The sequence below is a fragment of the Chiroxiphia lanceolata genome, chromosome Z, assembly GCF_009829145.1.
Source record: "Chiroxiphia lanceolata isolate bChiLan1 chromosome Z, bChiLan1.pri, whole genome shotgun sequence".
NCBI lineage: Eukaryota > Metazoa > Chordata > Aves > Passeriformes > Pipridae > Chiroxiphia > Chiroxiphia lanceolata.
This window is the reverse complement of record NC_045671.1, coordinates 45,501,035-45,516,549: the sequence shown is the minus strand read 5'-3', so window position 1 is coordinate 45,516,549 and position 15,515 is coordinate 45,501,035. Positions and strand designations below refer to the sequence as shown.

At 37.1% G+C, this 15,515-nt stretch overlaps 1 protein-coding gene across 1 annotated transcript in view; it reads left to right on the top strand.

The window, feature by feature from the left end:
* The window catches only part of WDR36 (WD repeat domain 36), a 31,373-nt gene extending 16,112 nt beyond the window's left edge, over positions 1–15,261 (top strand). Inside the window, exons 14-23 of the mRNA XM_032675796.1 lie at positions 962–1,127; positions 1,400–1,508; positions 2,238–2,317; positions 7,322–7,429; positions 8,394–8,491; positions 9,993–10,135; positions 10,482–10,598; positions 10,828–10,909; positions 12,828–13,015; positions 14,407–15,261. Coding sequence (XP_032531687.1) covers positions 962–1,127; positions 1,400–1,508; positions 2,238–2,317; positions 7,322–7,429; positions 8,394–8,491; positions 9,993–10,135; positions 10,482–10,598; positions 10,828–10,909; positions 12,828–13,015; positions 14,407–14,556 — 1,241 coding nt within the window. The 3' untranslated portion in view covers positions 14,557–15,261. The remainder of the gene's footprint in view (positions 1–961; positions 1,128–1,399; positions 1,509–2,237; positions 2,318–7,321; positions 7,430–8,393; positions 8,492–9,992; positions 10,136–10,481; positions 10,599–10,827; positions 10,910–12,827; positions 13,016–14,406) is intronic.
* Positions 15,262–15,515: the final 254 nt, after the last annotated feature.

Here is a 15,515-nt window from a genome sequence, read left to right as displayed (position 1 = left end):
GTTCCAAAATGTTTAGCACCAAAATGAAATCCTCTGGCCTCCGCTCTTTTTGAGATAAGCACATTTCTTGGCTTCTTGTTACAAGGTTCTATCTCTGAGATAAATTTTCCCATCTGTTTTGTGCTCCCTGCTTAAAAATTAAACAGTATTTTACGTGAGTGGGAAATTAAAATCCTAAACAAGTCTATTTCTTTGCATATGGTATTATTTTTAATTATCCAGCTGCAAAATTATGACGTAATGTGGCAGTGTTCTGTCGTTTCCTTTTAATGGTTGCATACATATATATTTCATGTCATGTATCCTCATGCATGTTTTTTGGTCCTCAAGATCTGATTGTTTTGTTGTAGAAACAAGGAAAGAACCTTTAAACGTTACTGGATTTTTAAAAGCATAGGAAGTGATCTCCTAATAAAATAATTGGTTGATAACAGGATGAGTTTTCTAATTTTATTTACTGACCAGTAGCTCTAGGCATAGATAAAGAAATAAAATTGATCTAAACCCAGAGGAGCTATGTCTTGTCTTTACACTGCAGTGTAAAGTAGCCTAGGAAAACTTCAAGACTTTGTGCTGGAACCAAAGCTGGAAATTTTTTCTGGAGTGGTCTGGCCTCCTGGAGGCATTCCCCTAAGTGATTCAAAAAGTCTCTCAAATCTCACACTCACAAAAAGCTCCCCAAAACTGAAAACAGAAATATGACCTAATATTCAGCTTCAGCTGCTCACAAATTTTTACTTGTATTCCAGGTGTTTACTTTAAAGCAGTTTGGTTTCTGTACAGGTTAAAAAAATATGATATTGGAGCAATCTTGTCAGGTGGCTTTAGAATTGTTTGTCACTTGCTTACTGCTCATTCAGTGTAGTTAGGCAAAGACATACAGAATAGTTTTTGGCATTCAGTTGATTTCTACGCTAAGTTTAAATTCTGAAATAATGCTCTCTTTTCTCTTGATTTGCAGCGCATGAAGGGGCCATTAGAGGGGTAGCAGTGGATGGATTAAACCAGCTGGTAATCACAGCTGGTAGTGAAGGATTAATTAAATTTTGGAAATTCAAAACTAAAGAGCTAGTTTACTCCACTGAACTTTCTTCTTCTCCAAGTGCAATTCTGCTTCACAGAGATAGGTAAGAAACTGTGCATGTGCATGTTGTTTTGCTGTACATATTTGTCTGAAATGGCAACCAGCATTCTAGTTAAGTTTATATATTTGATGCTTTGAAATATAACTGACTACTAGACACAAAACAAAATTATTACAAGATATTTTATTAGACTGGAGGAGTGTAATAATGATATTATCCAAAATTATTTTAGGATAAAAGATACCTGGAGCAATGTTAGGATATTTTTTGTCTCTTGAGTATTCACTATCATATGTGTTAATGTTTCTTGGCAGTGGTATTCTGGGAATTGCCTTTGAGGACTTCAGTATTAGTGTTTTGGATATAGAAACGAGGAAGATTGTCAGGACATTCTCAGGACACCATGGACGGATTAATGACATGGTAATTGTTAACTCATTTTCTGTAAAGGTGACATAGATACGTAATTAATTTTAAAGATAATTAATTTCTCTGCAGGTATTAAGTCACTGAGTATTATATTCAGCTGTGAGTTGTGGAGTTGTAGTTCAGCTCTACAGCAGTTTTGGCCATGTTAGTTTTCAAGTTAAAATGTATAGTGTTGGAATGGCCATCTATTTTTAATGTACTTTGGGATTTTACTATGATTTTGCCAGAAGCTGATTTTGGGTCAAACAAAATAAAGCATTAGGAATAATGAAAAACACATTGAGAAGCAAAATTGTACAGTAGTCTCGGCTGTGTACATAGAAGAGATGAGTCAGGTGTAAACAGATCTGAGATTACACTACACAATGACCATTCCTTATTTACAACTTATGTAATAGTGTTTTGTAGAGTTCATTGCAGTAGTTTTTAATTCTAAATGCTACTAAATGAGTATTTATTTCATTTTTTCAATTTTATGCTTAGTGGTTTTCATCACTAACAGTCAAAGCACTTTGGTCCTGACTTTTGTAAGTCAGATCTGTCCTGTGTCATATATTTAAACCTGTTTCGAAATAGGTTTTCTCACTTTCAACAGTGTGTTGTCAGTTTTGATTTATCACCTGACCATTTCATCCTGGTTTTAGGCAGCAGTCTCATCTTGACAGTGCCTCTTGTAGGGATTGGCTTGTCCATTGTGCCATTAAATTGACTATTTTATTTTAGACTTTCAGTCCTGATGGTCGTTGGCTAATAACTTCATCAATGGACTGCACCATTAAGACTTGGGACCTTCCCTCTGGATGGTGAGTCACTTTAAAAACATATAGCAGAACTAATAATCTCATGTCTGATAAATGGCAAAAAGCCTTCTGGCTTGATTATCTGTCACCAACTTGTGCTATGTGATATTCAAAGTTGCACATGGTATTACAACTCAGTTCTCAGTATTTTTGTTATGTCCAATGCAAGACCCTTTTTCTGGGTCTGCGGAATAACAGCATCTTTAAGATCTGTTGAGGACACCTGGAGTTTTCATATAGTGTCAGTGAGTGTTAATTTATTCTTTGTCTGGAACCAGCATTATAATCTAAAGGTCAAGAGGTTGCTTAAGCTGAACTGCATTGTGATATGCTGAAGTATTCATGGAATCATAGAGTGTTTTGAGTGGGAAGCGAGCTTCAAAGATCTAGTTCAACTACCGTGATGTGGACAGACACTTCTTTCACTAGACCAGGTTACTCAAAGCCCCATCCAACCTGGCCTTGAGCACTTCCAGGAATGGGCCATCCACTTGGCAACTTGTTTGTGCAACCTGTTTCAGTGCCTCACCACCCTCATCATAAAAAATTTCTGCCTTGTATCCAGTATAAACCTACACCCTTTCAATTCAACACTGTTGATCCTTGTCCTTTCACCACAGGCTCTGTTAAAAAGTCTAACTCAACCTTTCTTACAAGCCCCCTATAAATACTGAAAGACCAAAAAGTCATTTCCCCAGAGCCTTCTGTTCCCCAGGGTGGACCCATACCAACTCTCTCAGCTTTTCTTTGTAGGAAATGTGTTCCAGTCATTTTCCTGGACTTGCTCTAACTTCATATCTGTCTTGTTCTGGTAGCCCCAGAGTTGGATGCAGTACTCCAGCTGGTTTTGTAAATAGAAGCCTGTTTTCACTTACATTCATTTTAGCACACAATAAGGCTTTACATCAGTTATATTTTTAATGGCAACTGCCAAAAATTCTCCTTTGTGATCCGCTGTGAGTAGGCTTCTCCCAGAGTAAATTTGGCCGAGAAATATATGAGTACACACAGGAAGTTCAGGAGCCCAGAAAAAAACAAGGTGAAAAGTAACTTAAGAGTTCTGTCAGTGCATTTTTTTAGCAGCATATCAGATAGATGTGCAGTGCTATGCAGCGTGCAGTTCTGGTGATCACTAAATGGTTTCACTGGGATTGATTAGTTGATGTGGTATGGTCAATAATTTTGTATACTGTTAAAAGTTTTACTACCTAAAGTGTGTTGAGTATCAACAAACAAATCACCTGTTCTTACATGATGAATGACACTAGTCTAAAATAGGACAGTGTGATGGTTTCACTCTAGGCCTTCCTGGAGACCAGCTTGTAACCAGGAAGGAACTAGGGTAATGACTTAGGAAGTATTCCATGCTATTCCTTTCCGTAACACAACATATAAAAAGGTGCAGATAAGAGAGTTGGCTCTCTTCTCTCTTCCGGTGGCTGAAGGCGACAGGTCTCTCTGTAGATGGGCTTTGCTTATATAGACCAGGGCCTGCTACTCAGACCTGCCGTTATCTCCTGTCTCTCTGGGAGGCGTGGGGGAGTTGGCTGCTGCCTTGCACACCTCTGCTGCCCCGATCAGGGAAGTATTTAATTGGTTTTTATATTTATTGACTAGCTCTCTATTAACGAGTATACTGAGCAGATATTTGGTTTTAGGCTTCTTTTTATCTCTGTTTCCCCTTCCCTTTTCCCTTTTTTTCCCTCCTCCTGGGAGCTCCCTGTTGTGGATAATATATTCAAATGGTATATATATAATTGTAAATATATTTTTTTTTTTATAGAATCCCATTTCATTCAAACTTCTTTCAGTTTTTTTCCTGTGGTTTGTTTTTTCTTCCCTCTCTGGGAAGCAGGCCTTGTTGTCAAGTTTTGGAGACTTGGCGGGAAGCCAGCTCGAAACTTGCACAGATAGGACGGACATTAAGTGTTGTCTTTCCAGTATAAATGGGAAGAAAATTAACACTCTGTTTGGACTTCATCTTTCTAATACTCTTTCCCTTCCAAAATAATATGCCTGCAAAAAATTGCAGTATTAATTAATATCAGTTACTTCATTTGATAACATAACACTTTACAGTAATAATCTGTTCATAATGTTTTTGAAAGTACCCTAACAATAGTTCTTATTTGCATGTAACAAAATTACATATTTTGTCTCTTCTCTCTGATTGCAAGAAATTCAGATCAAGCTGAAATCTAGGAAGATATATGACAAACCCTGGGTTTGAAAGTACTTAGGTTAAATTATTCTTCCAGAATGTAAAGGCAAGGTTTTCCCTTAACTGTAGGAAGAGGAGTGTATTGTGTTGTGGTTTGAGAGCCCCAAAATCCAGTTCTCGAGTCCAAACCCCCCCCCCCCCCCCCATCTCAACCCAGTGTGAGATGAGTTTTCCAGACACCACACAAGACTCAAAATGGGGGGAAAGGGAATTATATTACAATGACTGTACAAATAAATATTACAATACATCATATACAATCATAACTATCCTATTATAAATCAGTATTTGCAATGGATCAATCTCTTCTCCCTCCAATAAAAGTCCAGAAGGGAAAAGGAAAGATCCTTTCCACTCTTAAGAGCAGCAGTGTCTCTAGGGCAGCAGTCTCTCTCTTTCTCTCCCATGCAGCAGCTGTAGCTGGATCTCTTCCATTACACACGAGGGGGGTCTCCAAGCCCCTCTCGGCCCTTCGACTCCAAGCGAGGGTCTTCTTCTTCCGTGGGCTGCGTTCACTGGGACAAAGGTCGCTTCACCACGTCATATCATGAAGGGCAGGAGTCTTTGTGACGATCCCTATCCTCAGGGGATTCAAGCTCCCTTGCAGAGCTCCTGTGCTCTGTCATCAGGCTGCTAGCTTAGCAGCAGCAGCAGAGGGGGCAAAGCCCTCCTCCACATTCCTTTTGGCCGTCTTGGTCCAGCTTTCCAGGACACCTGAGCTTCTCAGCTCCTCTCCTTCCGGTGCGTGCTGCATTTTAGGACTTCCATCAGGTGGGAGTCCACCACCCTTCCTCTCTAGGAGGGATCTCCAAGGAGTTTGGGGAGTTTATTTCAGTTCTTACCCAAACTCTCTCTGTAGAGCTTAGTCCTGCTCTGTCTCCATCAGACATCTATGTGTCTCTCCTCCTTGGCTGCAATGCTGGCTTTGCTGCTTCTCTCTTATCTCTTGGCTTTCAGCCATAGCCTCCATTCGCTGCTGTTTCTGTCGCTGCTTCTGCTGCTGCTCACAGTGGAGAAGCATCCCCCAGCTCTTAGCTACAGATACTTAGCCCAGTCTAACACTGTTCCAAGTCCCTGTAGCCCCCCAGCCAGGGGCTGGGGAGGCCCAGCCCCCAGTGGGGCTCCAGGCCCCTCTCTCTTCGTGGCCTCAGAACATGACCACCTCTCCAACAACAACTACCACATCACCTTCTTTTCTGGTCTGCTTGTGATATGTTTATATTTTGCAGGAGCGCTGATTGGGTCAACCCCAAGGGTCACCACCCCCTTGGGGGTTACCATTTTATAACTCCAGGGGGAAAACGTTTTTCCCCCACCACAATTGACAAGAAGGAACAGCTTTTAATAAAAAGCCTGATGCTTGCTTTACTCCTGTGAGTCATACGTAGAAGAATTGACTTATAAACTCGGTGTTCTAAAGCCTCAGCTTTGATACTGTTCTTATAAAAAGATGGAAAACATGTTTCTAGAATCCTACCTTACAAAAATTACTAACTGACTTAGATAAATGGTATGACATCTCTTAGTTAAACATATGTTTTTACTTGGGAATGCCGCTTCACTGTCCTTATGTATTGTAAGTATTCCTAGTGGATGTTTTTAATGTAGACCTTTTTGAAAATCGAGAAAGAATTGCCCATTTATGTGAAGAAAGACACAAGCAGGAACTTGGTGTATTTTATGCTGAAAGGGATGAATCTCTTACCTGAGATTTGAAACCTGTATCTACCAACATACCAAAGGAAATGTTGGGGAAAAAAATGCAGGGGAAAAAAGGCTTTTATTTTTAACATAGTTTGTCAAACCATCACAGGAGTGCATAGTATTTAAGAAAATACATGCCCACAGGATTTTACATTTTAAACTGCTTTGTTACATCAGTATTTTTTCTATGGTTAGTGAGCAAAACAAGGTTGTAGAACTAGCTGCTCTCATCAGTTCTCACTTTGCTTTTGATTTTGGTCCATAAACAAGAGCAAGGTATTCCAGCTCTCCATTTTTCTTGTTGTTTCTCTTGGTAAACTAGTTGTCAAATTCAGCTTTTACTTACATTTTGAAGTAAATAAAATTTATACCTCAACAAGTGACAAGCATGCTATGAACCTGGACTGGAGTGGAAGTCTGGCAGGGCACGCATCATCCAGGACTTATGGCATCATCCAGAACTTAAGTGTCGCTCTGTTAGAATAGTCACATACTACTGAATATTTTAACCTTGTTTTTGCATGGTATTTTTTCAATTTTCTGCAATAGTGAAAGGAATGGTCAAGGAGTAGTATATCAGGCTGAAGATATGGTAATGTCAAAACTGTTGCAGTTAATCAAATTTTGCATTGTACAGTTCATTCTTTACTTTGGAAACATTAGGTGCAAGTGTTACCCAGCTGTATGTGAAGTGTGTTGAGAAAGGGAATTATCAGTTAATGGCAGACCATTAAAAGATGAGGTCAGAGCAACATGGGGCTGTTTGGGAGCTCAAAATTTATGGCGCTAAGAAGGTTAGCATTAGCCATAAGGAGTTAAATGTGGACAGGTGGTTCATCACATTTTCCACAGAATGTGAATGTCTAAGGAGGTGCCAATTTTAGAGAATTTTATAGAGATGAGTGGTTTGATGCACAGTGCTGTTCACTTGCTAAGTTTATATAATATATTTGAATACATCTAATACCCTGGTTTGTGTGCATACTTCCAGTGTCCTGTTTGCATTCAGCTGTAATTCAAATATGCATAGATAAACAAGTTCATTTTGCTGAGAATTTCTCTGTTGTGTTTCTTCTCCCTAGCCTTATAGATTGTTTTTTGGTGGACTCTGCAGCTGTGAGCCTTACTATGTCACCTACAGGAGATTTTCTAGCTTCAGCACATGTGGATGATCTTGGAATTTATTTGTGGTGAGTGTATAATACTTATGTTTCTACACAGATTTTCAGATGGGAAAGAATTCTTCTAATCACCTTCATTGCAAATAGAGAACTGCTCTGTGAAGTATCATCTCCAGTGTTTGTCTCATTGTAATTAAGGGAGATATTCTGTATTGCTGAGATTCATAAATCTTGAAATTTCCGCAGTTAAGGTATTTATTCTGATAATTAAATTATCTTTTTTTCTAAATATTTCTTTCTTATTCTTAAAAATTCCTGTTATGCCATTCCTGAAGTTTTTCTTTGTCTCTATTTTTTTTAACCCCTTTGAAATGTCTTTATTCAAATAGTGTTTCTTTTTGAAGTGCTTTTCTTGTCCTGCTACACAGCATTGTCTGAGACTTGTGAGTAGTATTTGAAAGTTGTGATTATTTCTCTTTATTAGTGATAAATGAGCACAGAGATAACGTGTTTTAGTTCAATTTCCTCCTGATAGGGTTTTGAAGCAAATGACTGCTTAGGTCAGTACTGGAGTAACATACCATTTAAGTGTTTTGGGGTTTTTCCCCTTTCATTTGATAGATCTTTCAGGTTACATATGTTGACTATAGTTTTGCCTGAGGAGTGTTCAACTGTTAGACCTTCCTTGTGAATAATAACAAATATTTTTACCTAGCCCTGGTTTATATTGGCAGATAAAATAATTTGCCAGAGAAATAATTCAGCAGAATGACTTGTGTACATGTTCCTTAATCATTATTAAATGTTCTTGGCAATAATACTTCAGCACAGCCTTTATGTTTCAGATTTTCAGGTGATATCTGTTGATGTGTTTAATTTCTTGCTTATCTGGTAGATTAGAAAAACTGATCTTGACTAGAACCTGGTGAATTGCCATAATGCAATAGTTTTAGACTGCAGTAAAAATCATGTCTAAAGTGCTTGTTCCCATTCACCTGAAGATTGTTTTTAAAATGCCTGTCTTATTTTTCAGGTCAAACCGTTCTCTGTATTCACTTGTGTCATTACGGCCCCTTCCTGCAGATTATGAGCCTTCTTTGGTGACACTCCCTAGCACCTGCCCTGTGCAAGGTAATTTTCAGATGAAAGCTTATTTCATTTTGAGTTTGCTATTATATTTCAAATAGAAGATGATTTGCTTCCTCAGTGACAAACTCATTGTGTTTTACCATGCCTTCTCGGAGCTGTTCCTAATGCTTCCACCATTTTTGGCATGCTTACTCATATGCTAATACTATTTACTAAAATCTAGTCATGTTTCTATGTTCAGACACGTGGAATTACATTGTGATGATTTCAACATCTTTGAGAAGATTTTTTTTTTTAGTGGCAAAAACATTGTGCTATTTGCTGGCTTTCTTTAATCCCAGACTCGTGTAAATACCTTATGTTTTGACGTTTGTGGGGCCAGTTTGAAATTAACATTACTGTCTGGCACTGGGAAGGAGATTGTTCTTTATTCCACTTCCCTCGCAACTTGTTTCTCTCCTTGTGTGCCACGGTATATTCACTGCTATGTGTTGTCTTGTTGGCGAGAGAATTGGGTTCAGCTGACCCTACCTTTCTAGATTCCTAGTGAAGGAAAGGCCTAAATGGCCTTTTAGCTGCATTTAATCGAAATGATTGTGCTTCTGAGGTCCTCTAGGTGGCGATCTTGTCTGCCCAAGTTTTGCAGTGCTTGCATTTCTCCATCTGGAGGAGAAACACCTAGCCATGGGCCACTAAAAGAGTGAGGAACATGCTTGATGATGACTGCTTTATTAAGCACATACTTATTTGAGATACTTAAATTAGGGAGAAAGGATTTCATCCAAAACCTCTGAATGTTTTTAACCTGATTCTGGCTGAAAGCTTTAATCTACTTCCTGTTTTCAGCAAATGTCAAGTTCCTGTTTAGATGCTCAGAGCTCTTAATGGTTTTTACAGGTCTTTGTTATAGTGGGCTTTTCTATTAGATTCATTGTTTTAGCCATGTAGCATTTTGCAAAAAAAAAAAAGGGAGAGTAGAGATGTTTGGTCAAGACCACAAAGGAAGTCCAGAGAAAATCTTATGACAGACATTTTGTTGTGGGATGTTGTGCTTTAATGTTGAGATTTTCTTCATTTTTATGTGCCACTTCAGTCATACCTGTGAAGAGATTGTGATGAGGTTATGAATATGGTACATATTTAAATGCAAAGATTTTACACCTTTGTAAAGTTTGTAGAACTAAAATTTCTGTGTATATATTTAAAAAGGTTAACAAAATTTTAACAGTAATACATTGTTCTTTTAGAATTCTATAAATTGTTTTGATATAATTTCAGCCGAAGTGGACAAATCTTATCAGTCTTTAAAATTTTGTTTATCCAATTCTGCATTTTAGCTATAAGTTTTTAAAATCTAAACATTATATTTCATAGGGTTAACAAGATTCTGTAGCTTTTCAACTCTAAGTAATGCACTTATATCCATAACTGTTATGCATTTGTTATTCAAAAATTGCAAGATACATAATAATACTGGGTTTGATTTAAAAAAAAAAAAAAATGTGGAGTATGTATGTTCATAAACGATATCTGTTCCGGAAAGATGAGGAAATGTCAGGAGAAGAAGAGCCATGTGATGAAATGATAGAATATGTCACACCTGAGCAGTTGGAAGAGCAGCTGGTGACCCTTTCCTCATTACCGGAATCAAGATGGAAAAACCTCCTCAGCCTTGATGTTATCAAGGTACTGAAACTGTGGAAAAAATAGCAAACAGCCAGATATATTTCCCCTTGTTCTATGAGATGCATTACTGATTCGTGAAATTTGATCCCTCTTTTCAGGTATTTTCAAGATTTTGCTGTAGAAAGCCATAAGGTGCTTTTCAGAATTCCTGGGATTTGGGAGAGGAGTTGTTTGTCTTCTAAATAGTATCTTCACATTTACTAGCGAAACTTTTACCTATGTATTACTTTTCAGTTAGTGTTTAGAGTTTTCGTAGTATTTTAAAAATAAAACTCTTGACAAAAAAAAATTCCCATGTGTTCTTACTATGATGATGATTATTTTAATTCAAATATCTAATTAACAGAAAAAAAATAAACCAAGAGAGCCACCAAAAGTTCCGAAGACAGCACCTTTCTTCATACCAACAGTTCCTGGTCTTATACCCCGATACGTTCCACCAGAGGAAGAAAAAGATACACAGGTAAAACCAACAAAAATTATAAGTTTTTTTATCTAGTATATTTGCAAAGAAATCTTAAATGCTTTTTAGTGCTGAGTGAAATTCCTACTGACTTTAAAGTGCCAGTTTTAACCCATTCCATTAATGCATATTTGCCTAAGTCTTTTATTCTGTCAGTAGGAAAATAATCTAAGTTGTAAAAATATATTTTCATATTCATGTGCACTCGTTTAATACTTTTGTGGTCTAGTCAAAGGTGGTAAACCTTGGAGTACTGGCACAGAAATCTGATTTCTGCATTCATCTTGAAGAAGCTCTGAGCACTAATGAATGTAAGTTAATAAAATACTTCACTAAAAATGTTGATGCTGCTTATGTTTTGAAATACATGTGCTTTCTAAAGTCAGAATTGTAACACATGGGAGGAAAAAATATGCATAGTACAGTAGCAAAGAGAATGACCTGATTAATGCATAGATAGCCAATCTAGATCAAGATCCATTGGTACTCCGGCTTGCCTGCAGCCTGGAATCCTTACAGAGAAATGCTGGCTAAAACCATTCTAGGAAGAGAAGGTAGTGCTTCTGAGATCATTAGCCTTTTTGGAGACTGTGGTGGTCTTGCCCAGAAAAGTGCTGTGTATTATTTGTGGGGGAAGGAAGGGATTGATTTGGTAAGAGATAGTCTGGTGATTTACTGAAACATGAAAAACATGATGTCCCTAGCAAGTTCTCCTAAGGGCTACTTCTCTAGGCATTCAGCAAACTTACACCTTTAAGTAATTGCTTTATAATTTAAAGCTTAAGAAGAAATGACATAAAAATAAGGTGTTGAATTTCTTTGAAACCTATTTTCAAATTTAATCACTTAAATTGCCTTTGGCATGTACCAGCTTAACTTGTGCTCCTACAGAATCATTGAAACTTAGTTGTTTTGAAAATGATTGCTAACATAGCTACCTTGGAAATGTAAATGGAGATTCACTGGCAGTTTGTCTACAAAGCAGTTCTGTTGGGAATTCTATTACCACTTCTTGAACTCTTTTGAGTTGACTAGCTTACTCAACTGCACTTGAAACATTTTGTGTGCAGAACTTTGTCTGTCACAAATGAGGTGTGTTTTTATGCTGTGTTCTTAGTATTTCTAACTGATAGTATTCTATTAAACTGCTTCTGGTGAATATTTAAGAACTGTACCAAGCATCTAGAGGCTGGCTGTACCAGGGAGCAAATGCACTCTTTCCCATATTGTATGTGTACCAATTTCATAACATGTTCCGTGCTTAGTTTTTTTAATAGCACAGAAGTTATTTAATGTATCTGTTTAGTACTGTTCATATCGTAATTACATTTAAAACTAGCAAATGATTTTCATAGGAATCAAATACAGATTTATACCACCTAAAGAATCTTAGCCAGTGTCTAATACCATTCGTTACCAAGATATGAGAGTCTTTGGGAATGATATGAGAATTTGGTCTTCTTAGTAACTTCTTAAATTACATTTTTAAAAGTGTTTCAACGATCAGTTGCATTTGCAACCAAACATGTTTTTGCTTCTTCATTTTTAAAGTAAATGGGTGGGATTCTCATAGGTAATCAGGTAGGATTGTAGAAATCCTGAGGAGGAACACTTATGAAGAGGAGGAAAGAGTTTTTAAATTGCATGTATTTCTACCATGAGAAAAATTTTTCCACCACCCCCCAGATCTCCGAAAAAGCAGGAGGAATTCACTTGACAAAAGCTGTAATTACATTAGATGCACCAGATGTTCCCCAGTTTTGCTTAATGTCAATAACAATAAAGATGCCTAGTAAAAATAGTACCTTATCACTTTAAGAGCATATTCACTGTTTTAGTAGCTTGAAATCCCAAGTGTATACATTCTTTTTGCCAAGAGATATAAAATGACAGTGCTATGTGGTTAATAAGAAATTTTGTTCAGCTTAAAGGACAGAAAATGGGGGGAAAAATGAAACAAATATAAAGGTGTTACTTGTATTTTTGAAGATGAACTTACAAATAAAGTACATGTGTCTTATTAGAAATGTACTTCTCTAGTATGTGATGGGACAGTAAATTAAAGGCAGGAAGGCATTTTGTTGTAAACAAAGTAGTAAGGAAAGAGTAGGAACTTGAAATTCATAGTCATTGCTTAAGAATTTGGGAATAAACCTGCCTTACGAAGGGTTTGTAAGGTACTTGTCTGCAGATGTTCCTGATAACATCTCATTCAATGTTTTAACACAGATGAAGTTCCACTTGACCTACTGAAAAGGTTGGGACCGTCTAATACTGAGATAGAACTACGAGGTTTGGCCCCTGAAGGTGGTGGCTCAATGGAGGTGATGCTGAGCTTTTTGAGAATGATTGGGATGATGCTGAACAAAAAGTACAACTTTGAACTTGCTCAGGCATACCTTGCATTATTTCTAAAGGTAATAATTTTCTTAAAAAATTTTATGTTAGTCCTGTTTAAAATTATGGTTGTGCAGTAAAAGGATATAATTTGTCTGCTTGAAAGAGTATCTTAAATGATTTTGTTTGGGAATGGTTTTAAAATGTCTAACTGAATGTATTGGATGATTTGACAACTCATCTGATCATATTCAAGAAAAATCTGCAAAAAACCCCAGGTATTCTGAATAGGACCCTGGCAGCCAGGTTTTATTCTAGTATTTTTTATTTAGAATTGTTTTTATTTTTTGTAACATACGTAATTTATTAATGGTTGTTAATTGTTAAGCTGATATATGCTATGTCTTAAGTAGGCAAAGAATTTAATGCACAGTGGTTGGGAAAGTAAATTAGAGATTTTGTTTGACTTACTGCTATACATTGCAAGCCTGACTTACTTTCCATGTCAGTGGGCTTCCTTTCCTCTGTTACTTGTTAAGCATCACAGAGCTAGTGAAATAATTCCCAGGTCTTGTGTAAGTCAGAAAGTTATTTGGATGAAGCACAGTATAAGTTAATCTTAGAGAGAAAGTCATTCTGCAGAAGATTGAAACTGTTCTGATTGATATACATGTGCTTAAGATACTCTGATTTATGAAACCATATGAAAGCAATTAATTACAGTTTACTGGTGAAACATTGTTATAAACATTCAGGCATCTTGTAATACTGGGGCATTCATGGCTTCTCTGGGCAACCTGTTCCAGTGCCTCTCCACTCTCACAGTAAAGAATTTCTTCCTAATATCCAAACTGAACCTACTCTCTTTCAGGCTAAAGCTGAATAGCAATACTCCCAGATTTAAATTGTAGCCTGGAAAACAACTATTCCATTCATTAGGTGGTAATAACTGCTACAAGATCGAAAGGTTTTTTCTCCTTCTGTTTTAACAAGGTTACTGTTTATTACATGAAGAGATATCATCCATCTGTATCAGTATAGAGTGTGCTGGCATCATTTTTCCTGCTGTATGCAACATGGATAACTAAAATAATAATCCTGATTGACCTCAGGGCATCTGTCTAGCTTTTCTAGCCTAGAGAGGAATTTGTGATGCAAATCAGAAGGAGGAGAAAGTTATGCTCTAGAAGAGTGTGTGATTAGGATAGATTCAGCAGCTTAGGTAGAAAAAGATCTAGTAAGCAGTAGCATATTGAAGATATTTTGCTGCCTTGTCTCATTTAGTACATATGTGGGAGTAAATGGTTTGGGTAAAACTAGCAAAAGAGAGGCAGCATGGAATAGAGGGAATTAATTCAAGGAAAAGGAATTCCTTACTTGGAAGGCAAAGTATTTCCTGAAGGCAAAGTATTGAAATTGAATTTTTTTATTATCGGTATTTGTTTCACTAAGTGCTTGTTTTCATTTTCAGTTACATCTGAAGATTCTCTCATCAGAGCCAAACCTATTGGAAGAACTATCCAAATTGTCAGTGCAACTCGAGGACACTTGGATTCGTTTGCAGACTCTCTTCAATCAGAGTCTGTGTGTTTTAACATATATGAAAAGTGCTCTGCTGTAAAATACTAATGGTTTTGTCTGCATAAAATTTCCCTTGGAATAATAATACAATTCATTACGAAAAATACCAGATTCCAAAAGTCATACTGGGTTTTAGAAACATAGAATCATTAAGCTTGGAAAAGAGCTCCAAGATCAAGTCCAACCTTTGACTGAATACCTCCCATGTCCACTAAGCTATATCACTAAGTGCCATATTTACTCATTTTTTGGGTGCTTCCAGGGATGGTGGCTTTACCTCTTCCCTGGGGAGGCTGTTCCAGTGCTTCTTCTGATGCTGTATTTTATACCTCTGCGTATGGCAGAGTATTTTAGAACATGCATAACTGCATATTTTTGTTGAGTTGGAGCAAAAATTAGTACGTCCAGCTATTCATGTTCTATTGGTTTTTGCTGTCAGTGAACAGACAGTTGAATTCAAGGCCAGGTTGGACAGAACCCTGAGCAACCTGGTCTAGTGGATGGTGTCTCTACCCATGGGAGCGAGATGATATTTAAGGTCCCTTCCAGCTCAAGCCATTCTATGATTCTATGATTCTATGGCTATAGCTAATGTAGCTAGTTATCGTAGGCTCTCATGGCCAAAACGGTAGATCAGAATGGAAAAATTACTTGGGGGAAAAAAAAAGAGGTGGGAATGTAATTTCTGTGCAGGAGACCAAAATCTGTTGTGTTTAATAAAGTTATTGTTTTTGCAAAAATAAAACAAAATGTCTGAATTATAAACATTTTATTATCATTAATTTAAAGCAATTTAATCTAAAAATTGTGCTCCTTTGAGATTAGTGCGCTTTTCCTATGAAGTTTGTAAAAATCAGCCTTTTTCTGACTTTGGCAAGCTGTGTTCTGTAGCTGCAGACGTTTGTTTCTGAATGCAGATATTTCCAACTGTACTACAAATACCTGAAGTTTAAAAAAAAGAAACACCAAACTAAACAAACAAACAAAACTTTCACTCAT